The following is a 24,924-nucleotide window of genomic DNA, read 5'->3' on the forward strand; positions in this document are numbered from 1 at the left end:
TTTTTTTATTTGAGTCTGGTGCCCCTTTCTGAGACCTTCTCTGCTAGTTATACTTCTCAATGATAACCGTCGAAATGAGCTTCTAACCATCGAATCATCCCTCCATGATTGCTGATCATATTTCCTCACAATTAGCTCCACAACGCCATATCTGCAGTTAGGCTTCCCTCTTGATTTTTGAATTTAAATATGAGTAACCGTTAAAGTCATGTCATCTTGCTCATCTCTGCTGATTCAATGCTATGTAGATCCACAATAACCAATACTAACTGTCACGTGTGTGATTATGTTGAAGATTTGAATTGTATTATCGTATTACCCTTATCCTGCCACGTGTTAAACTGTAATTGGCCTATACAAAATGTGTAGCCAACAGATCTTCTAGCTAAATATTATTTTTCTTAAACGTATTATACCTTTCTTTGATTTTGTCAAAGGGTTGAACTGTTAAATGCTATCCAATGAAGGCATTTACACTTTGTGGCAATCCTAGGCTTTTTTTTCCACACCACATTTGAAAATGCTTTCACTGCTGCAAATCAAGGATTTAGCGGCGTTTAAAAAACGCCGCGATAGGTCCTAAAAACGCCGTCAAAACATTTTGTGACGTTTGGCGCCAAACGCCGAAGACGCGGCTGTCGCTATAACTTTATGGCGCTTTAGAAACGTCGCTATATGACTATAGGCGGCGTTTTATAAACGCCGCTAAAAGTTCTACTAAACATTAGCATGACGTCACCATGCTATTTAGCGACGTTTTAAAACGCCGCCGTATCTCCTTTTAAAAGAAATCCTGCCTTTGGTGTGATATTTAGTGACCTTTTTAGAAACGCCGCGATAGCCTTGTTTTTTTTAAAAACTTTTTTTAATGTAATTGAACTAAAAAATCCCTGTAATAAAACTGAAAAATAACACTTATATAAAGTTGCTATGTTTAAAAGCCTTTCTATTACATTAATGTACATAAAAGTGAGTGGTGCAAGACTCCCAACTTAACATTGCCATTCACCCAACATACATATCCACAAGAAATGCCCAAAACCAATTAAAACAAGCATATCATATGATCTCCACACATACAAATTCTCAATTGAGTGCTGAAAAAAAATACAAATCTCTCTCTCTCTCTCTCTCCTGTAGAATATACAAAAGTTTCTCATCCACATCCTGCAAAGAAAATCAGAGCCAGGTGGGCAAAAAAGAAGGGGAAAAAAAAAGAAGGAACCTATACTTCACTTTCTTTTACATTCAATTAAATGTTTTACACACCCAATCAAAATGAGGACCACTGTGGGCAAAAAAGAAGGGGAAAAAAAAATGTAATCGATGTACGTTTCATTCAGTCAATGACTACCAGATGAGTGTTGCATAAGGACCTAGGAAATTTCCCATATCAATAATAACCAATGCAATCAACGACAGTTCCACTAACAAGGAACCTATACTTCACTTTCTTTTTCTTTTTTTCATAAAAAGACGCAAAGAACACTAGATGTTAGCTAAAAAAAAAAAAAGCTGCAAATTCCTCTTACATCTTGAATCAGCTCTTTCCCTCAGCAAAATTATCCTTTTGACCTACAGATAAATAAATAATAGTTGTAAATTATAATCTTTTTAAAGAAAATCTAGAACAAAGCAATAAATTCTATCAAAAGCATGAAGACATAAATCACCATTAATAAGAACATGTATATTCCTTGCTTGTTCCAGATTTAATATAATCAAATCTGGTGCCCAAATTTCAGTGAAACCAAACAATTTTTAGATCAGACATGGTTCTAAATGATGAAAACAGAACACCAATTACCTCTGGTGCCCAAATTTCTTCATACTTGCAAGCAATTAGCATTGAACTAATGCCGACCAACTGAAGCTCCCTCCTTGGGACAACATTCATTGAAAGGTACCGATCAACTATGTTAATTGTGAGGTAAAGGGTCTCAGGCATTAGTTCAAACATCCTGTGAACCTCTGTCAACCAGTCTATGAGAATTGATCTCATCTTTGAATTGATTTCAGGCTGCCAATTCATTATCAACATCTGCTGCATCAATGTCTACTAAGTAACAAGGAATAATATACATATACAAATAGAAAATGTATGTACAGAGGGGAAAGAATTGATGATGAAATTAAAATTGAGAGAAGTCCACACTAACAACCTTACTTCGAGCAGTGAGGATCGAAGTCAAGGTTTTGACCTCATTCCTAGAAGACCCAACTCGCGACTTTCTTGCAATGACAGCAATAGGCTTTTTCAAGTCTGAAAAATGAAAACAGACGAAATTCATAGATCATTTTGTTTGATGCAATTTTTTGTTGGACCTTTTCTTTAGATTTAATTGCTACTTGCTTAATATGGGCAGACAGCACCAATTAATCCTTTCAATCGAGAGCTCCTAGGCATCAGCATCCCAAGGTGTCCCACATGGAGGAATGGGGTAAGCACTGGTTCAGTTGTCAAGCATGTCATCTTTGCTAATATATAATAGTACAACACTAATTTTGTGTATATTTTTCATTTCCCTAAACTATCCAAAGAAAATTAAATTATGCATTATTAAAATCCTGGTACATGTGACACTTCTCTTATCATGGCCAATCAGTTCTCTAATGCTCTACTCTCCAACTCCTCATCTGCTAGATGTTTTTTATTCAGCTCTAGGAAATATAATATGTTAATAATCTGTTATAATACATTATTGGTGTTGAGTGATCTATTGATTCATGTTTGTAATGCCAATGGCACAAACTATACACATGGTTCATATTTCAAGAGGTGTTTGAGATGTTACTGTCTTATTTTGTAAAGAACATGCTGCATTTTTGTCATGTAAATATTTACTTTCTTACTAGAATGTTGTGTTTGATTTTATATAATTATTTTTACTACAGATTTTTATATCTCGAGACAAAGGGAATAAAAAAGAAAACAGAAAGTAATCAAAATCTAAAAGTATGACGCAAAGGCATCTTAGAAGGAAAAAAGCCAAGGCACAAGACTGTCAACAGTCCAAATTTCTACAATTATTCACTAATTTCCTACACCAAATCACATCATGTCTTAATAGATTTATAAAAGTGAGAAATTAAAAACTAGTGATATTGGTACTTTTACCTTGTTAGTTCTTCTTGAAGATAAAAAACTAGCTTGAAGATAAAGAGACAACAGATGTACGATAAAAATGCAACGACACAGAAGAAGAAATTAGCAAAGATGAAAGAACTAGAAATGAATCAGAAATCAAGGCATAATTGAAAGAAAATGAACTAGCAGAAATCCTGAGAGAGAGAGAGAGAGAGTTTCCTGTCATCATATATCCACACTCAGCCTTTAGTTGCAAAAAAAAAAAAATTGACTAGTAGTGTACACTGTACCCACCTCAGTATATGTGATTAGGCATAAACTAAGTCATAATCAAGTGACAAAAGCAATCGGCTGATGACTGCCTAATGTTTTCCCTTTCTATGATCACACTCCACCACCAGATGGTATGTTTATATTTTGGACCCAAAACTACCAGTTCTTTAATATAAATTTAGCTCATGATAGTCTCCAATGCTAACATGGAGGGGGAAAAAAATATCCACTCAAAACTATCCTAGGTCTCATAGCTAGCTATATTCAAGGAGATGCTTGAAATACAAGTAGCCAAAATTGGAAAGAATAAACCTTCTTGATTGGCTTTAGATGTTCATTGCACATAGAATTGGCAGAAAAGATAACTAATCTAATGCATACAATAAACACAGAACAATGCTTAAGATTATGATGTGGATGGCACAGCGCATGCACTTGAAATATAAAATATATACCTGGGCAATCACAAACTCATAGTTGCTCTTAGAGCGCTTCCTTAATTCGCTCTCGGATTTAGCCAGAATATTCTGTGTACTGCCATTACTGATTCCTGATATAAGAGCAATCAAAGCAGTAGTATCAAAATTTATGAGATCAGCTTGAAGTTCAAGTCCTTTTGTGGAGCAAATTCAGCGTCATTGACATTGACATCCAAGGGGCCTAATTTCATTCCAGAAATGAGAGAGAAGAAAGAGGTAGCCAAGTTGAAAGGAATGCAGTCCTCTCTGGTGGGGGTTGCAGCAGCAGCAGCAGTAGTAGACAGGAGCAGGAGTGAATCCTTTAACCCCCCACTTTCTATCTGTGGAATGGAATCCCTATCCCTATCCCTATCCCTATCCCTATCCGTTGAAAGATCAACCTTCATTTGAAGGACACATGGAGGAGGAGGAGGAGGTGGTGGAGGTGGATATATCCAGTCACCACCACCCTCTAATTCCTCAGAAAGATGGAAATGGAGAAAGTGGAAACCCAAGTCAGAGGAGGCTCCAAATTCATGTTCAAGCTTAGAGCGAATAGTGTCATCAAGTCCATGAACAGAAAGAACATGAAATTGTGTCTACCTATTATGGTCTTCAAACATCTGCAACACCCAAATTCTTTTACACCAAATATACATTGTTTAACTGTATTTTTTATAGGAACTTTGAGTCTAGAGATGCTAAGACTTGCCCCAGTTTTTGGGACAAACAACCCTTGAAGCTTACCTTACAGAATAATTCAATCAAAATCATGGATTTTATTCAAGATTATTTTCACTGCTTAAAAAAATTCAATCAATTCGAGAATACGCAATAAACATAACAAATGAAAGAAAAAGATTATAATACCTGCTTCTATTGCTGCCACTGCTTCCAGTGCTTCCACTGTCAAAGTAATGAAGAAATTTTGGCCCAGCATTAAATCAAGTAGAAATGCTCTACAAATTGACTAGGAATGTTAGGCCGGGCAATAAAATTTCAGGAATGTTGGACCCAACATTAAAATTGAGCTATACAAAATGGGATAGTTAAACAGAAATTTCCTCACAATCTACGACATGAATAAATTGTGCCTTTGCACTGTCAAGTGGAAAGCAACAGTATAGATCACAGATTGCTTTCAAAAGGATAACCTAAAAAAGGCATGAAAACCACATAAAAATTAAGTCTTTAGCATCCACAATTGACAACAATTGAAACTAATAATCTCAAAACTTCATGGACAAAATTTGAGAAAATTAAGTATAGCATAACATCTTCATCAAATTAGACTTAGACACTGACCATTGAATCTAATTGTCATAAAAATGTACTACACATGAATTCTTGAGGTGTTGCAAAACAGAGAGAAATATAGAACAATCTCAAATTCCATAAAAGCAAACCAAACTACGATGATATTCACTAACCTTATGTAGCAAAGCTTCTCTCTGATATCCCTAACAGTCTCAAAGTCAGGAATCTTACTTACCATACCTTCACTAAAGACTCTTATACTCCAATCAAAACAAAAGCAATTACTGTGAAGAACATTAATGGAAAAAAAAATACAATATATTTGTATAAACATAACAAAAATCTAGATAAAACACTATAAAGAGAACACAAATAAAAGCAAAGTGGTAGTCAAAATCTTTACCTGTTTTGCCCCAAACTACAGGATCAATAAAGGGGCCGATCTTGATAGTTCAACCCATTCCCTCTTATCACTAGTCCAATATCCAGATCTGACAATGTGTGATCAATAAGAGTTTTTAAACTTGGAAATAAAAAAATAAAAACTAATTTCTTTAGATCTAGATCAAGTTTAACAAAAGGAAGTACAATAGATTTCATTAACTAAGCATTTGCTAAATCAAGTGCAGGAAGAAGTGTGAGCCCATATTTTATTTATCTTAACAATGAAATCTAGAGCACAAGACAAGCATGCACATAAGAACATAGTTTATTAATTGATGACATGTTCTTCAGAGTCAAGAATTATCACATGAACTTCACATATGCCTCTGCACATTTCATATCATCCTACAAAACATAAAAATGTTTGGTATCTTCTAGAACAACAAGATTCAACAAAACCACAAAGCCTAAATACCTTAACAATCAAAGATGAACTGCCTTAGCTGTCCTACAAAAGCTTAGTTGGTCTATCACATTTTACATAGTAATTCAATAAAATCTTGTTTACAAGTTTCAAGTGGAGCCCTTTCCAATCTTCATCCATCTGTTCTGCCCCTTTACATGTCATCCACTAGTTTCAAATGAAGATAGATAAGTGAAATAAGAAATTCAATAGGCCTAATATGAACTCTAGAAAAGCGATTGCTACAAATGCTTCTTTTTTTTAATTATTTATATATGATCATTTAGACATTAGATTAATAATACTATCATAGCATATGACACCTGGACACCATATAACCGGTCCAACAATTTATTTCAGCTTTCAGCCACTAACATGTGAGAAAATAACACTTACTTTTCTCTTATTAATGAGGAAGTCTCACTAATATGCTATTAGTTCTTTACTTCTTACTTTGTTGGCAAATATTTTTAGAAGACGTGCATTTGATTACAGTCTAAACTAGAAGCAAAAGTTGTGAAGCAAAAGTTGTGAAGCAAATTGATCATTATTTTATCAGTAATCAATAATGAGACTTCTAGATAGCTCAATTGCCTACACTATATCTATATCAGTCATCACTACTGTCAACTGATTAAACCAAACTGGAATTCATAACCCAATAGAGCTCCATAGAACAAAAAAAATATACAACACAAATCTGACTAATAGTAAGTTATATAGAGTTAACCAATTTAGATGAATTGAGACTAGCATTTATTTATATTAGAAAATACATAGAATGGCAATTACATAGAAGAGAGAATACATATAGAACAGAACCTCTTCAACTGCCTTCTCTCTAAGGCTTCCCCCAATTCTCGATCCTTCTCTGCACAAACAAAAATCAACAACCAAATCAACATTGTACTTTAACAAATCAAAAATCGAAAATTTACCGAATAGTGATTTGAGCAGAACAATAAATAAAACTAGAAACGAAGAAGATAATGATTTAAGCAAAAAGTGGAAACAGAGCATAAAAGAAGAGATTCACAGAGCTGAAGAAACGTTTAAGAAGAAGAGTTCCAAACAGAGCACAGAAGAACATCTAACCTCTGATCGAAGAAGACGAAGATCACGGATCTGAAGAAGAGTTCCAAATCACGGTGCTCAAAATCGAACTTCAAAATCGCAATCGCTCTGTGCTCAAGAAGAAGAATCACCGAATCGAGAGAGAGAACTTCGTATTGATTCGATCCTCTGCGAGAAAGAGAGAGAAAGAGAGTGAGGGAGAGATTCGAACTTCATATGCAGACGGCGGTGCTCAAAATGGGGTTATCAAAATAAAGGTTTAGAGAGACAGGATAGGGTTTGAGGAGAGGCAGGATTCAGAGGCGCTTTTCAAACGACTTCTAGTCACAAAACTGTACCGTTTTAATTAAGAACAATTGCGACGTTTAAAAAACGCCGTTAATTTTTAAAAAAGCTGACGTTTAATAAAACGCCGTTAATTAAACGCCGTTAAATCCCCAAATTCCAGTAGTGTTTGCGCCTTTCTACTTAAAGAACTTGATATTGACGGGTGATTTATTTATGATGTACTAAAAAAAAAATTTGATGGGTGATGAACTTGCACAAGGAATGCTAAGAGAAGTTATTGGTTGTTTTAAGAGTAATATTACGTAATGCTTCATATATATTGTGATTAATGAACGAGTGATTGGAGAATATCAAAAAGTATGATAATTTGTAATTAGTCAGAGGCATAATCTCATGATATCCTGGACCAACCAATAATTTTTTGAATGATAATCAAGAATAGCCACGTTGGTGATGATATCAAATTTCAATGTTTTAGTTATTTAATGGAAATGTGATGTCACTTTGCATAGTATCAAAACCGCTCTAAGGGGACGGAAGGCAAGGCAGCCGTTCAAATTTATTAAATTTTGTTATTAATAAATAAATAAATAAATAGTTTGAGATATTTTTTATTGTTTACAAAAATAAAATAAAAATAGAGAGGTGATATAATTTTTAAATTTTTTTTTTTTTAAATGTACTAATATAGAGAATGTCAAATAGTACTCAAGTCATATATATTAATGAGTGACAAGTGCCCATGTGCAAATGGACAATGTTGAAAAATGAAGAAGATAAATAATTGAAAATTTAATAATTTAAATTAATTTTTCCAAATGAGCAGTTTTATAACTTTCGTGGATATTTTTGAAAAAGTAAGATATGTGACATTTACATTAAATTTGGTGTTGACTTTATATAATAGTATAGATAAAATATTTTATTAACTCTTAATTAAATGAAAAGTCTAATTGAAATGGTGAATTATTTGAAAGTAATAAATTATTATTATTAAATTGAATAGATTGTTCATAGAGTTTTACTGATTATACTGGTAAGTGGTTGCAATTAGTTGCCACTGAAAAAAGAAAATTTTCAGTTTTACATTTGAATGATTGAATGGATTAATAATATTATCTACTAAAAATGAAATGAAAAATAAGTTAGATTATATAACTTTAATTAATAATTTTGTAACAAAACAAAAGAAGAGTAATATTTTAGTATTATTTTGTTACAATTGATTTAATGTAACGCCTGGATAATTTACCACAACCAAGAACATTCGCCAAGGGTCAACCAATAGAAAAGCGAGAGAGAGAATAAATCTATAATAACATTAATAAAATTTCAAAACTATCTCTTTCTCATTAAACTATTCCAGTCATTACATCATGTGTTTGTTTATATTTATCAACAAAATAATAATACTTCAAAAGACAGGAGATAATGTAAAGGAAGAGTCAAAAAGGCAAACATCTTTTCAACGAGTGTCTTTGAATATACACAAAAAAAAAAAAAAAAAAAAAAATGGAAGTCTAAATTCCCAAATAAGAATATGAGATTCCATGCCCCCGTCCAAAATTCTTCCCCAAGTCAATCATTTACACTACAAGAAATGTCACTTTTGACTACCAAAATATTGGTCGCCAAAAGTCACTTATTTAGTCGCCAAAATGAATTAGCGACCAAAACTTTTCGTCGCTAAGCTCGTCCCCTTTACCCTGTCGACGATAGTATTGGCGACTAAAATCTTCTTGGTCGCCGAAAGTGTAGACATTTGGCTACTAAATTAGCTTTAGTCGGTAAAAGGTACGTTTCCCCTACTAAAATAATTGGTCGCCGATAATCAGCATTTGGCTACGACTTTGATTTTGGTCGGCAAAATATATGTTTCTGCCACTAAATAATTGGTCGCGGAATTACACTTTTTGGCTACCAATCTGTGGTGGTCGGGGAAGGTTCACTTTTAGCTACTAAATAATTGGTCGCCGAAAGTGCACATTTGGCTACTACTTTGAGTTTAGTCGGCAAAAGGTCTGTTTCTGCCACTAAAGTATTAGTCACTAAAAGTGCTACCATAATTTAAGAATAACTATTATAGACCAAACATTTTTGTCACCAATAGAATACATATTTTTAGTGACTAATTAATTTTTGTCATTGTTACTTTTGCCCGCTAAAAGATTCGTAGCCAAAAGCCTGCTCACATTCACTTCTTCATTTTTTGCCACCAAACATTTTAGTAGCCAAATGACACCATATTTTTTCCGTGACTAAAAAATTTAGTAGCGAATACTTTCTTTATCTCTTTCTCAATTGTTTTAGCTACTAATTATTTGGTCGCAAAAAATTAATGGGTTATGTTTTTGCTACTAAATTCTTAGTCACCAAAACATTTGATTACATATTTACCTACCAAAATATTTGGTGGCCAAATACGTTACACATTTTTTTTTTAATTAAAATATTTGGTGCACCTGTATCCATTATTAATCAGCATTCCTATATCCATCAACGGTAAATATGTTATGAAGCATTCAACAACAATTACACACATTTCAGTTCCAACCATCCAAAAAATTAATATTGAACATCCAAAAAATTAATATTGAACATCCAATTATATATATATATATATATATATTACAAATTTCATAAGAACCAAGTCTAAGCCCACGTCAATAATTTAATTTAATTTAATTCAATACATAATACTGGAATAACCAAAGTCATTGTGCACCTACAACTTTTGTACCACCACAAAAATTATATTATGTACTGCCACAAAACTATTATGTACCACGTGCTATGTTAATTGCTACCAACAAAAACTTTTTTACAAACCACTATATATACGGATAGAGATATGAAAAAAATGCCCTCCCGTACTTGTCAACAAAAACATATCCACATTTGTATGTCCAAAAACATCTGCAAGAAAGGGGGAAAAAATCATTAGTTCGGTGCGTGTAATGGCACTTCTGGACGACATATATATATCGTAATAATTTCAAACATTAAAAGACAACGACAGTGATATCTATTAACTAATGCAAGACATCCAAACATGAACCCATCATGAGTTCTTGTTTTAGCTTTTTTATCTCTAAATCTATCGAAGTAAATTTTAGTACTTAAATGTGAAAGTAAATTGTGTAGGTATTATGAAATTACCAAAATTTTGGGTGTACTTACCATTTCATCCAAAAATTATTTGTTATAAAAATGTAAGAAAACCCATCATTACAGTTTGTCTGGTATCCATAAAACTCACTATGGTTATGCTTTTGTGACCTCCACGAAGCTTCCAGTTACGTTAGTTCAGTGTTTTTCTGACCTCCACGGATGGAAATTAATATGGTCTTTTTCTTCGTAAAAGATTCTAATTTTCTCGATATACTCATTGAAATTTTGGAAACACTTTCCTTAAAGAATAAACTAATTAGTGGGCTTATAGATGTAGATATGCTTCTGTTTGTGAATGAGTAATGCCTTGGGTTCTTTAAAGGCTTATGGGGACGAGCTATATAAGATTATGCTTAACTATTCTTCCATTACACCATCTAATTTTGATACGTACCTTCAATACTTAGCTTCTTTAGTCCTAAGTTCCCTATTCTGTTGCTGAGGAATTATCCTCCCATCAGCCAAATCTTGAGGCCATGTTATGTATATGAACTATCTATTGTTCAACTGTTGCACATTTTGTAGTGGTGATAGTTAAACTTATCAAATACACAATTGCGCCTAAACCTTAGCTGAACTTTACAAATCCTTTGTTCCAATTTCCAAAGGACTAGGTCATATATCATTCGTCACATTTAGTTCTTGTCCTACTTACGTATTGTGGACACCTACATGTCACATTTATCACCGAGAAGCTTCCTATTACGGAAAAACAGTGGCTCGGGGGCTGTTTTGCATTTTCGCCCCCCGAACCCCTTTTTTCGACAAAGTTTATGACATTTTCAACTCTAATTCCCAAAGTAGGTGTCCTATTTATGTACCGTCTGTCCGTAGATGTCACATTTATCACCGGGAAGCTTCTCGTTACCAGAAAATAAAATTTCGGGGGCTACTTTGCATTTTCGCCCCTCGAACCCCTATTTTCGACTAAGTTTATGACATTTTGAACTCTAATTCCCAACGTAGGCATGCTATTTACGTACCGTCTGTCCCTACATGTCACATTTATCACCGGGAAGCTTCCCGTTATGAGAAAACAGTGTTTTGGGGGATGCTTTGCATTTTCGCCCCCCGAACCCCTTTTTTCGACTAAGTTTATGACATTTTCAACTCTAATTCCCAACGTAGGCGTGCTATTTACGTACCATCTGTCCCTACATGTCACATTTATCACCGGGAAGCTTCCCGTTATGAGAAAATAGTGTTTTGGGGGATGCTTTGCATTTTCGCCCCCGGAACCCCTTTTTTCGACTAAGTTTATGACATTTTCAACTCTAATTCCCAAAGTAGGTGTCCTATTTATGTACCGTCTGTCCCTACATGTCACATTTATCACCGGGAAGCTTCCCGTTACCAGAAAATAAAATTTCGGGGGCTGCTTTGCGTTTTTGGCCCCCGAACCCCTATTTTCGACTAAGTTTATGACATTTTCAACTCTAATTCCCAACGTAGGCGTGCTATTTACGTACCGTCTGTCCCAACGTGTCACTTTTGTCACCGGGAAGCTTCCTGTTATGAGAAAACAGTGTTTTGGGGGATGCTTTGCATTTTCGCCCCCCGAACCCCTTTTTTCGACTAAGTTTATAACATTTTCAACTCTAATTCCCAACGTAGGCGTGCTATTTACATACCGTCTGTCCCTACATGTCACATTTATCACCGGGAAGCTTCCCGTTATGAGAAAATAGTGTTTCGGGGGCTATTTCGCATTTTCGCCCCCCGAACCCCTTTTTTCGTCTAAGTTTATGACTTTTTCAACTCTAACTCCCAACGTATGTGTCCTATTTACGTACCGTCTGTCCCAACGTGTCACTTTTGTCACCGGGAATGTTACCATTACTTTTAAACACATATTCGAGTTACTATTCAAAATACCACTGTTGAATTTTACATGTTACTCTAAACGAAGATTGAAATTCGCTATGTTTTTTTAACATGTTTGTACTATAGTTAATCTTAATCAAGTACATATTTTAAATACAAGTTCATTGTTAAGAAAACTCAATACCAAATTCTAGTAACTACACAAGAAATCATTAACCCCAAATAACTCAAAAATTGATGACATTTTCAACTCTTCAAGCGAACATATTTAAACAAAGTAAGTGTGACATTAATGAAATTGTTCTTACCAAAAACCAAACGTCGGATGCCCAACTTAGATTCCCAAGAGTTGTGACAGTTTGGCGACTACGTTATTGAGATGCTCGACCTTTGTATTTGTCTCGTCCCTTGCCTTTTGTCCCTCCTCCCGCACTTTCAACATCTCATTGGATAATTGAATGCGCTCCTCTCGTTCTTTCAACAGCTCATTGTAACATCTCTCGCGCTCCTCTCGCTCTTTCATTAACTCGTCATGATCCTTTTGCCGCTCCTCACGAAGTGCCTCCACCTCAGCTCGCATTGCCTCCATGTCCTTATCGTGTGCTCGTGTTGCAAATATGGTAGACGGTTGTGGCCCACTCCCAAATCCAAGCAAGTACGTTTTCTTCTGTCCAAGCACTTGTCTTGAAATCTCCTCTTGTGTCAATGGCGTCCCCGACTCGATGGCAGCCACTTGTACATTGACCATCTCTTGCTGTCATTTCAAATAAATAAGACGAAAAAAACTTTGGCAACATATATGTATTATTAGGTACTAAGTACAAGAAAATATTGAATACATATATTTCGTTGTCACATACTTACATGCAGCTCACGGCATTTTGGATGGATCCAGTCATTCGTTTTCTTTGAAGTGTGGCTGTCCTCATAGAACTTTGGGAAATCCAACTCTCCATCTTTTGCTACCTGTTAACACATCAATGTATAAATCAATGACACTTTATGCACCAAACAGACAAATTTCCATGAACAGATTGTTAAACAAATTGCTGGACAGATTGGGAGACAGATTTTCTGCCAGATTTTCAGACAGATTTGCAGCCAGATTTGGAAATAGAGGCAGCACTATTCTAGTTCGAATTCAAAGAGATTATCATTAACAGATTTATATGAGCTATGTTACTAGACTAATGATTGGGTGTTATTCTTAAGTATGAGATGATCTTTTCCTTATGGGCCAATTGAATATGGTGTTATTCTTAAGATATTTACACTGTAGTACTTAGCACCAAAGTTTGTCTTTCTCACTAAAAATTTTCCATCCAAGTTTAATGAGAAAGGATGCACTGTGATCTTTAACTTTTCTAATACCTAGTCCCCCTTCAACTTTTGTTTTACACACATTATCCCAACACACCAAATGAACTGGGAATAATTGAGGTCACAGACAAAATGAGAGTGGTTCTGCCAGCAAGAGATAGATTTCTAGCTTTCCACCCCGAGAGTCTAGTCTTCATCTTTTCTATGATCTCATTGAACATGGTCTTGTTAACTCTTTCATGGAGAAGTAGGGATCCCAGGTATTTACCAAGATCTTACATCAGGGGAATCCTACTTTCAAACTGCCATGGTCATAGCTTTATGTCTAGGAAGGTTAGAAGAGGCAAAAAGTTTAGATTTAGCATGGTTGACTTTCTGCCCAGACACATCACAAAATTCAATGAGAACATCCATGATAATTTCACAGTTGGGTTCATCAGCAAAGAACAAGTGAGAAAGTGGGGGACTATTTCTAGAGGCTTTAATGCCCTTCCAAGTGCGATCTTTAACCTTGGAAGTGATCATGTTTGAGAGTCTTTCCATATAGAGTACAAAGAGGTAAGGTAAGGTGAGATTGGGTCACCTTCCCTTACGCCCCTTTCATTATGGATACCATTAATCACTTCTCCATTCCAAAGTATGGAGGAGTGGCTATTAGTAACATAGCTCATAATCAAATTAACCCAATCCTCATTGATTTTAAATTCAAACAGATTATGTCCAACAGATTTATATGAGCTATGTTAGTAGAGATTATCAAACAGAATTTCTCAAACAGATTATGTCCAACAGATTTTCGCACATAGCCACTTATAATCACGTCAGATTATGTGTATTATAACATGGTGTATGTACAGGAATATCTGTTTTTTGTGAATGAATTAACTTAAATCTAAAACACAAAGAGCTGCAAGACTAATGATCTTAAGTGAAAAACAGAGTATAGTTTAGATTTTGGGCAGTATATATAGTTCAGATTGTGTATGAATTAGTGTAGACAGATTTAGTAAAACTATTGTGTATACTGTATTATAGTGTAGTATAGTGTACACAGATTTATAAATCTGAACTATACACAATCTGTATTATAGTTTAGACAGATTTTTAGAGTATAGTTTACATTTTGTAGTATAGTGCAGTATATATAGTTCAGATTGTGTATTATAGTGTAGACAGATTTATATATACTGTATTATAGTGTAGACAGATTGTGTATTATAGTGTATTATAGTGTAAACAGAGTATAGTTTAGATTTTGCGAGACAGATTTCGAAAGAAAGACAGAGTATAGTGTAGGCAGATTTAGAATGCAAACATGTAGGCAGATTTTTGACAGGCATATTTTTTGCAGACAGTACATGTTTGCTAACAGATTTTAACATATATATATATATATATGTGTAGCAGAACATAACATTTTTCATATCCAAACAACATATAATGGATTCAAGTTTAAAAAAAATCGAACTCACCATAGCAGCCATCGCGATAGGAAATGAGCGAGACCCATTGGTATGATTGTACGGCAATTGACTCCTATTACTCTTGCCAGCTTTTGACCGTTTCTAAAAATAAGTCAAGCAGATAAACAATTTTTTTGTCAATGTTAAGGCATTGCACATTTTCACATAGATGTATCTACTCTATCTAGTCTATTATTTTACCTGGTGAGATGCATCTTGCCATGCCACATCGATCAAATGCTTCCAATTATCTAAACTCACCCCTACGGGCGGATGACCATAGATCTCATCACGTGGAAGTCCTTCTAACAATTCGAACTCTTGCTTCAAGGTGTACCTCCAATCTTTGTACAACCCATAGGCCTTCTTATTCACAATCTCCTGTGCTTGTAAGTCATTGTGGAAATCGTCTCCAATTTGAAACTTGTCCTACATGCAAAACAAATTGAAATAGTAATCATTACATATTAGTCTTTCTTATTACTCACATAATACAATTACATATTGTGGACAAGTAATATTAGTTACAAGAACTCCTTGGATGACGGCAGCTTTTGTAGTCTCATCAAGATCCAGCCATGACTTCACATCTTTCAAAGGGCACAAGGTTCTAATTTGAATTCCTAACTCATTAGTTGCTGGAGTGGCATACTTGCCAGTCATTGCATTCAACTCACGATCGATGTGAACATAACATTTTTCCCCTTTTTTGGCTCTAATTATTTTTTGTATGCCCTTGCCAAGTGTCGGTCCACGTACACGTAGGGGCTTCGAAGTCCCTGTTAACAACATAACATCATGAAAATTGCCTAAAATTTGGCTACAAAAAAACAATGGCAATGGCATGACATGTAATTGACAAATTTTATACACTTTATTCTTACCTACGCCACTCGGCTGCTTTTCGGATGGGGCTTGTGTCTCATCAGAATCAACCATTGGTTGGCTAGTGACATGGTGAGATGGTCCCACATTTGATCGGGTAGAACAGGAGACGGAGCAACGGGTGATCCTAAAGGAATAGCAGCTGGCGAGTCTGTTTCTGGCTGCGTGAGTGTCTTCTTCCGAAGCCAACCAGTCTTTAAGCCAGGAACCATTTTCCAATCTGCAATAACATAAGTAACACTATATACATGAACTAGACAAAAATAAGTCCGCTTGATTATTGCAGACAAAAATAATACATGAACTATACAATAACACAAGTAACACCATTTTCCATTTTCCAATATGCCATGATATGCCTACTTTAGTTAGTTTGGACAAAAAATAATTTTGAAGGCATGAACTAACTCAACTAATTTCGAAACTGAGAAGTTCATTAAAAGCACCCCCAAATTCATACAGATACAAGGATGAGCTAGAGCTCAGGCAAAGTTCCATCCTCTGGTACTATCTTGCAATGCATTGCATTTGTTTGCATCAACTACGCCAACCAATAAAAACTGAAAAAGAAAATACATTGCCTACCTAAAGTAAGCTCTAAAAAAACCTGCACTTCTCAACATATCTAAAGCAGGCAACAGTTTTTCTTACGCATATGATTCATGAAAATCTAGTATTCACAACTTCAGAGGAAAGATCAAAGTACAATTCAAGTAACTAAACTACCTCAACAGATATTCAGCAGCTTCGACTCCTGTATCTTTTGAAATTAGGTCATCAAGAAGCACTTGATGATCATAGTGTAACTGCAAACAAGTTAGGAGTGCTTGTATTACTTTATTTAATAACTTCGCCTGGTAAGTGAAGAATAGAACATAAAGGCATTTTCTTTGTATCAACGAAATAAAAGTATATACATTGGGATAAGAAGTCTTAGTTGTTCCCATTATCTATAAATATTGAACTTGCCTCTGCAAGAAAAAGATGGAATAGGTGTATGGGGTTGAAAAGGTTTGAAACATTATAAAGCATATCATCACATCTGTCTTGGCAGACCCGACATTCAAGCTCTAAAAAGACTCATTAAAGACTTCTTAGCAACCAATACTCTTAATAACCACTAAAACTATTCTAGCATGTGTTGCTTACTGTTGCTTGGCACCGAAGGACACGTGAAACAGTTGCAAAAGCACTTCAAATATGATATCGTCCTACAAATCAACAGTAGACAAGAAATTAGGATATAGCAGGTCTAAAGAAAGGCACATATTCTACGAACAAGAAATTAAACGATTAATAAATTAATATAACCATTCAAGCTACACGAGCAACTATATAAACTGAATTTTCTTGGAGTTGTCATCTCTCGCAAATAAGGTTTGTAAATGGCTTTTAGATGTGTTTCAAGCTTCATCTTCAATGACTACTTTACAAATTTGAAGAGTGGAATCTAACTTCGGCAGATTATGAAATATTAGACCCTAAAGATCGTTATGTGTATGCTATTTCCAAATTCCGTTACTTCTGAACTGCAGTTGATTTTTGGGAGCCTATGGAATTTCAAGCCATGCTTATATAGGTCAACTTTGCTCATTCATTGTGCATGTCTAGTACATGAAAAATCTTTACGAGTTTTTCCAACTCATTTAACTAGCAAGAACTCTGTTGATGGTCAAATTCCAAAAGCCCTGTTTATTTTGTCAAGTAATACCTTTTGAAACTGAGAAATGGAGAGGTGCTAGGCAATTAGGTAATTGTCGTGACTATTCTTGTATGCATATCTCTATGTAATTTCATCAGTTGTGGTAGTGAAAGAGGTAAGTTATGGAATTAATAGGTTGTAACAAAAAACTGTGGAACCTGGGTCTGGTTGTAGTGGGGGAAAGTTTTAGCCCTGGTGTGGTTTTTTCATGTGGAAGTGGGGAAGTTTCACCCCTTAGGATTAAGTTGTATCAGATTTATCCTTTGTTTTTAATTTTCTGAACATACTTAGACAACACATAAAATCTCAACAATCCACTATTAAGAAGTAAACCCGTGAGCAAGGATCAAATTTAGTTTTGGTGTGCTGTTTCAGTCAACTTTGAAACAGAAATATTTCGGAAACACAAGGAAAAAAGAAAGGAAATTTTGACTATACCCTCTTGTGGTTTGGCTCATGTGCGCATAGCCTCCCTAATGTTCAAATATAAACACAAAACTCCCTGTGGTGGTTTCTGTCTAACATTACTGAAATAAGTAAACTTGAGAAGGGACAGGTTAAAATATGATACCAGCTGGTGTAATATAACTGCCATATTTGGTGCATGATTTTAACTTAATGTCAATTGTGTTGTTAACAGGTTGGCGATGCTAGGCCCATTCTTGATATGATGGCTGTGGCACTAGAGAACATCCCAAGTAATGCTGTTGTATCTAAAGCAACAACATTCGCTGTTTATCGGACTGCACAACTTATTTCTTCCATTCCTAATGTTTCATATAACAAGAAGGCAAGATTCGATTTCCTCATATAGCAATATGTTGCTATGTTTTCAGTTTATAAAAATCATCTAACCCTGCGGCATAATTTCTTGCTTCAGGCCTTTCCTGATGCTCTATTTCACCAGTTACTTTTAGCAATGTCCCACCCAGACCACGAAACAAGAGTAGGGGCACACCATGTTTTCTCCATTGTGCTTATGCCATCTCTTATTTGTCCTTGGTTAGTTCGTAATGGAGGACCTGCACAAGCTCTCCTGGGGTTTTCGCCAATTGCTTCAGAGAGGATAAAGAATGGAAGTTTCTCGATTCAGGATGAAAGCAATGACAAACCCAAGGAGGAAGTCAGTCAAGTTTTGGATAATGGCGTGACTCAATCTATAAAATGTCCATCTCGTCGTCGATCATTTAGTTTCAAGAATGCTATGGTCAATGGAAAAGCAGTATGTCACAAGTCTTTGAAAGTTGCAACACAATCTGTCATTTGGTTTTGCCTTACTGTGATTATTGTAATTTTTCTAATGATCTCTTTTGAGTGATTTATCTATCTAATCTTCTTCGGGATCTGACTGCCCTCCGATTGAGTAGTCACCAAGTGAGTCTCCTGCTTTCAGCAATCTGGGTGCAGGCAACATCCACAGAAAATACCCCTGCAAATTTTGAAGCGATGGCCCACACATATAATGTCACTTTATTATTTACCCGGAATAAGGTATCCTCATGGTGCTGTTTACTTATATTTATTGTTTCTACCATTTTGATACTTATCCCTTGGAATTTCTTTATATGTACTTGTTTTTCTTCTTTTTTCTGGATTAAGAATTCTATATTGAAAAGATTCCAGTTGCTTGGGAAAGTAACTCTAAGATAAAATTGTATCTACAATTTACATTCAGTGAATCTGGAAAGAAGTTTCGTGGAAATAGAATACTGTATTTACTTCACTACTAGTACTAGCTTTACTTTAAAAGTGGTGAAAGCCTACTTTCAGAGATTTGAGTTATTTGATTGTCAAAAATGATTCTTCTAACACTCTTAAAACCAGAGTTCTAATGAGCTTCTCACCTGTGGCAACTTTGTTACGTAATTCAAGGTTTTGAATCCTATGAGCACTGAGAGTATAAACAGAGCAGAGGCAGCCCCAAACTTGAACTTAAAAACATCCACACAGTTGCAGCAGCAACCAGACAAAACCAGCTTTACAGCCATACCAGCATAGCTGCAGCCAAACAAATGTTGATGTTCTCAGAGCTTCCTATATCAGATGCATTCCACCAAAAGGCACCATTCAGTTACATTCCACCAGCACACCCCATAGTAACCCATTGCACAAAGTGCTATGCTGACCATTAAATACACCAACCATTCAGATCTTCAATGAATGCAGGTTTAACTGGGCTCAACTCACAATCTGACCAGCATAGCTGCAGCCAAACAAGATGCAGACCAGCAACCTTCCATTTGACAGCAGCCCAACAAAACACCACATTTAACCTAGTGACAACCATTTGACAGCAGCTCCACAGAATGTACTCCAGGCCCCCTTAAAAAACATTCTACTTGACACATTGAGCAGCAGTTAGATACCAAAGCTACACCATAAACTTCACTACCAAAGATACACCAAAAATGCCTCCCACTACATTCTGGACAGCAACCCTTCCAGGGCAGATCAGCAAAGGCAGGGCAGAGATAAACCAGAGGAAAAAAACATAGAATGGCAGAGAACAAAAACATGGGTCCAGGGACTGCACTTCTGCACTGAGTGGGTACACCCACAGCAAAACTCCACCCATTTCAGTTTCGATTAGCTGCCTTAAACACACATTGATTTCTGAGTTTATTGACATTTACGAAGATAGATCCCCCTTCATTATTTTGAGTTTCCTTTGCATTTGTGCACCAATTGAACATTCACATTGCTCAAATTATGGCATGAAGTAAAGCATGACCAAATTCAAGATTCTACATCAACATCTGTATCAAAATCACTTTGTAGGTCATATTCTTCGTCTGTGTCGTCACCCTCCCTCATTAATCCATCTTCATCATCACAGATGAAGGCATCATCTGTAACACCCTTGGCTTCTACCCCTCTGACAGATTGCAAAACTTCCATGGGAATAATTTCAGAATCAATATCATCTCGACGCAAAGCCACATCATCATCAATAGCCATAGTAGGTACGACCTCGGTGGTTTCTTCTTGTTGGAACACATCATCAGGTTGTACGAAATCCATCTCCGGCACATCCCAAATTCCTCGATGTTGAAACTTTTCAACGACTCTCCAACTGGTACCTAATTTGGTGTCATTAACATAGAATACTTGTTCAACTTGACTTGGTAATACAAATGAGTCATCTTTGTACCATCGACTTGTTACATCAACTGTTGTGAAATGTGGCTCTACACGCATAGTTCTACTATTACCGCTGTTAAACCATTCACATTGGAACAATACAATCCGACGTGTGAACAAATAGTTCAGTTCCCACACTCTGCACAAGTGTCCATAGAAGTGTATCAATTGCCCTTCATGCTCCCCTTCCACGACTAATCCACTATTCTGACTTTTCCGACGGTTGTCACGGTCGATAGTATGATAACAGACACCATTACAAATACATCCTGAATATGTGTTCACTAAGCCACTAGGACCATTGGCTAATGACCACATATCATCAGTTGCTTCGGGGGAATGTTGGCTCCGCAATTCATTCATCTACATAAAGAACATGTGTCATGTTACTAGCATGCGTAACATTTACGTAATGTACGATCTATGGTAGGATATGAGAATACTAGCTTACATGATCTTTGAACCATTTAGGAAATTCTTTCCGATGTCTGTTTTCGATGTCGAACGCACCGGCTCTTTGGTGTAACAAGTTCTTGTGCTCCCTAGTTACAAGAAATGCGATTCAAAAACTATTTACTAAGATAAATACTAATCAATTTACAACAAAAACATTATAAATACGTTTGAAGGATTCATACTCTACGTGTTTATCCACTTCTGTGCTATTGTGTAGGACAAACCAATGAGCCAACTCGCGTTCAGCTACGGACACATCGGACGCCCTTGTCATTAGACCAAAGGGACGTACAGTTTGAGTGAATACCGCCAACCCTAGGCCACGGTCACCCATGTCATAATTCCTTTCTGGGCGGTTAAACAATGTTTCAACTCCATCCAAATACATTGAACAAAATGTTGTACATTCTTTGGAAATGTAAGCCTCGGCAATAGAACCTTCAGGATGAGCTTTGTTGGCCACAAACCCTTTTAGACGGCCAAGCAACCTAATTTTGCAAGCATCATAACAATGTTATACTGCAATATTTATATCAGCAGTAAAGCATTAACTTAAATTTGACAGTAACACGAGGGCTGAGTTAATACCTCTCAATTGGGTACATCCATCGATATTGCACTGGGCCTCCAAGCATAGCCTCTCGAGGCAAGTGAATTGCCAAGTGGACCATGACATCGAAAAAAGCCGGCGGGAAAAGCATCTCAAGCTTACAAAGTATGAGTACGATTTGTTCATCCAATTTATGCAAATCTGAACGCCTCAATGTCTTTGAACACAATTGTTTGAAGAAATTTCCCAACTCAAAAAGTGTCGTTCCAATTTCCTTATTCAGGTAGCCACGCATCCCAATTGGAAGAAGTCGTTGTATAAGGACATGGCTGTCATGACTTTTGAGGCCAGATAATTTTCCAGCTTGAGCGTTTACGCAATTGGAGATATTTGCTGCATAGCCATCAGGGTACTTTATTGATTTCAAGAAATCACAAAAGCCTTCTCTCTCTTTCACTGACAATGTGAACAATGCGGGAGGCTTCTCAAAGGACCCATTAGAACGCCTCTTCAAATGTAACTCTTTACGTATTTTCATGTCCTCCAAATCTAAGCGTGCTTTGTCCGTGTCCTTGTTCTTTCCATCTACGCTCAAAAGTGTCCCAACGACATTGTCACATATGTTCTTCTCAATATGCATGACATCAAGGTTGTGTCGAAGCTTCAACGTCTTCCAATAGGGCAAGTCAAACATAATGCTTCTCTTGCTCCAATTCAAATTTTGATGTTCATTCCTTTGTCGTTTTCGATTTTGTGGGTGCTTTCCATACGGCTTGTAAGTCCCAGAATCAATTTGCTCTAGTATTTGGTCCCCCGATAACTCCAAAGGTTTGGACCTATGCTCCGTTTGACCATTGAAGAGCTTACTTGTTCGCCAAGTGTGGTTCTCAGGCAAGTGGCGACGAGCACCCATATACCCCATTTTACTTCGTAATCCCTGAGACGATGCATTATTGTTACAATTAGGGCAAGCCAAGTAACCCTTTGTACTCTACCCTGACATGTTACCGTACGCAGGGAAGTCATTTATGGTCCACATTACCGCCGCATGCATTCTAAAAATTTGCCCGTTCGATGCATCATATGTTTGCACACCATACTCCCACAAATTCTTCAATTCTTCTATTAGTGGTTGCAAGTAAACATCAATGTCTCTTCCAGGTGCCAATCGTCCGGGAATAAGCAATGACATCATGCAATATGGCTCTTTCATGCACTTCCACGGTGGGAGATTGTAAGGCATTAAGATTACGGGCCACATGCTATATGATGTGCTCATATTCCCAAATGGATTGAAACCATCTGTTGCCAGCCCTAGCCTTACATTTCGACAGTCATCAGAAAACGTCGGATGTTGCTTATCAAAGTCCTTCCATGCTTCACCATCGGCCGGGTGCCTTAAGATGTCATCATCCACACGCTTCTCATTGTGCCATCTCATATCTGCGGCTGTTTTTTTGGACATATACAGTCTTTTCAACCTCGGTGTCAAAGGAAAGTACCGCAATACCTTGTGTGGAATCTTTTTACCACCATCATCGTTCAACTTGTATCTACACGTGTCACATGTAGGGCATTTCTCCAAATTAGCACTCTCCTTCCAAAATAGTGCACAATCATTCTTGCACGAATGAATTGTTTCATATCCCAAACCCAAGTCACGTAAGAACTTCTTAGCATCATAGAGTGTCCATGGAACTGTTGGATCACATTCTGGTAGAATGTCCTTAAATACCTGCATAACCATATCGAATGACTTGTTGCTCCATTTGTTGTACACCTTCACATGAAACATCTTAATGACGAATGATAACACAGAAAACTTTTCACATGTTGGGTGAACTTTGTGTTGTGCATCTTCGAATAACCTACTGAACTTATGCAAATCCTCCCTCTCCAAACCATTAGGTTCCTCGTTGGTATGATCATCCATAAGACCACTCACATAAATTTCTTCCAACATAGTAGGCAATTCATCAATGGGCGGATCATCGATATCTGTCATACATTCGCCACTACCTCCATATTGGTCATTTGATACACTAGGACGAGACACGGGAACATGTTCCCCGTGATGCACCCAAGTTAGATACGAAGATGCCATGCCTCTTCGGATCAAGTGCATCCACACAACTTGTCTGCTATATTTTGTGCCATTAATGCAATCGACACACGGACACCTAATTTCATCCTCTACGCCTAAATTTGCCGTAGCAAAATCAAGGAATGACTTCACCCCTTGTTGATACTCTTTACTTGTCAACCGATTATTTATCGTCATCCAACTCTTGTCCATTTTGTCACCTACAACTCTCACAAACATTAACCAAGGAAGCCATGAGAACACGCATTTCAAGTTGAGCCACTGTTTGGCTTGTCACATAAATCTCTTTTAGGGTGGCACTTTATGACACGAGTAGTTCTAAAACAAGTTAATTTAAGAAATGACCCGTAATTTTGGACCACTAGTAGAGCACTAGTACTAGTGAAACTATATGGTCAATGATAGAATGATATATCAAAATAATGAAAACCATGTCATGCTCTTCACAATGTGTGTGCATGACATGTTATTTATTAAAAAAAACAAGTAAAGACAGAAACACATTTCCAACAGTTGGCTCTACATGGCAACTGTGCATGTCCGCAAATGCATATTCACACATGAACATTTCAGAATAGAAGCATAGTAGATGTTATCAATGAGAGATGTATCTACAAAGTCATGTGAAAATCCAGAATAGAAGCATTGACAGTACCCATGAACATTTCATACGGCTTAAAGCACATTTTGCGGAAATGATAATAAATAAGCCAGACGATGTGGTGGCAAGTTTGCTGCAAGGTAGATTTTCTCTGATATGACATACTCTTGAAAAACTTGCTGCTATGAGCATGTAATTTTGTCTCATGGCAAGTTAGTAAGCACTAAAATTAACTGAAATTCACAGCATTGCCATTTTCGAAAGCTCTTCATGTGGCCTATTCTAGAGAATTAACATATTGAGCCTCTTTAACAATTAGATATGACGAATACGTTACTCTGTGAAGACTTAGACGAAGAAGTATTTACAGATGTTCCACCGGGCTTTGAGGATTTCTAATAGCACCTCCAACCAACCTAATC

General features: G+C 36.4%; 3 protein-coding genes and 1 long non-coding RNA gene across 4 annotated transcripts; all 4 read right to left on the reverse strand.

The window, feature by feature from the left end:
- Window positions 1-1,014: 1,014 nt before the first annotated feature.
- LOC145788714 (cyclin-B1-4-like) lies at window positions 1,015-2,389 on the reverse strand. Its single transcript, XM_082906324.1, has 3 exons — window positions 2,163-2,389; window positions 1,808-2,020; window positions 1,015-1,575 (listed from the first exon to the last, which is right to left on the reverse strand). Exons 1-3 carry the CDS (start codon window positions 2,289-2,291, stop codon window positions 1,489-1,491), a joined length of 429 nt encoding a protein of 142 aa, XP_082762450.1. The 5' UTR covers window positions 2,292-2,389; the 3' UTR covers window positions 1,015-1,488.
- Window positions 2,390-4,422: 2,033 nt separating this feature from the next.
- On the reverse strand, window positions 4,423-7,450 carry LOC114310001 (uncharacterized). Its single transcript, XR_003645956.2, has 3 exons — window positions 7,019-7,450; window positions 6,746-6,794; window positions 4,423-5,567 (listed from the first exon to the last, which is right to left on the reverse strand). It is a non-coding gene; the product is annotated as an uncharacterized LOC114310001 (long non-coding RNA).
- Window positions 7,451-13,132: 5,682 nt separating this feature from the next.
- Window positions 13,133-16,895, reverse strand: LOC145807194 (uncharacterized). Its single transcript, XM_082905138.1, has 7 exons — window positions 16,866-16,895; window positions 16,675-16,754; window positions 15,948-16,168; window positions 15,592-15,842; window positions 15,265-15,492; window positions 15,073-15,165; window positions 13,133-13,246 (listed from the first exon to the last, which is right to left on the reverse strand). Exons 1-7 carry the CDS (start codon window positions 16,893-16,895, stop codon window positions 13,133-13,135), a joined length of 1,017 nt encoding a protein of 338 aa, XP_082761264.1.
- Window positions 16,896-20,386: 3,491 nt separating this feature from the next.
- Window positions 20,387-24,093, reverse strand: LOC145807195 (uncharacterized). The gene is made up of 6 exons (XM_082905139.1): window positions 23,308-24,093; window positions 22,326-22,734; window positions 21,836-22,190; window positions 21,472-21,735; window positions 21,243-21,333; window positions 20,387-21,154 (listed from the first exon to the last, which is right to left on the reverse strand). The coding sequence occupies exons 1-6, from the start codon at window positions 24,091-24,093 to the stop codon at window positions 20,387-20,389; spliced, it is 2,673 nt and encodes an 890-aa protein (XP_082761265.1).
- Between the last annotated feature and the right edge of the window lie 831 nt (window positions 24,094-24,924).

This window comes from Camellia sinensis, chromosome 14, assembly GCF_055761805.1.
Source record: "Camellia sinensis isolate YWXY chromosome 14, ASM5576180v1, whole genome shotgun sequence".
Classification (NCBI taxonomy): Eukaryota; Viridiplantae; Streptophyta; class Magnoliopsida; order Ericales; family Theaceae; genus Camellia; species Camellia sinensis.

Coding starts and splice junctions, on each gene's coding strand:
- LOC145788714 (XM_082906324.1), bottom strand. CDS start 2,291: ATGAATTTCGTCTGTTTTCATTTTTCAGACTTGAAAAAGCCTATTGCT. Junction 2,021..2,162: donor TCCTCACTGCTCGAAGTAAG/GTTGTTAGTGTG, acceptor ATGAATTGGCAG/CCTGAAATCAATTCAAAGAT. Junction 1,576..1,807: donor AAGAAATTTGGGCACCAGAG/GTAATTGGTGTT, acceptor ATTTATCTGTAG/GTCAAAAGGATAATTTTGCT.
- LOC145807194 (XM_082905138.1), bottom strand. CDS start 16,895: ATGGGAACAACTAAGACTTCTTATCCCAAT. Junction 15,493..15,591: donor CCGTCATCCAAGGAGTTCTT/GTAACTAATATT, acceptor TTTTGCATGTAG/GACAAGTTTCAAATTGGAGA. Junction 15,166..15,264: donor GGCAAGATGCATCTCACCAG/GTAAAATAATAG, acceptor ACTTATTTTTAG/AAACGGTCAAAAGCTGGCAA.
- LOC145807195 (XM_082905139.1), bottom strand. CDS start 24,093: ATGGACAAGAGTTGGATGACGATAAATAATCGGTTGACAAGTAAAGAG. Junction 22,735..23,307: donor GTAAAAAGATTCCACACAAG/GTATTGCGGTAC, acceptor GCATCGTCTCAG/GGATTACGAAGTAAAATGGG. Junction 21,736..21,835: donor TGGATGTACCCAATTGAGAG/GTATTAACTCAG, acceptor TTGCAAAATTAG/GTTGCTTGGCCGTCTAAAAG.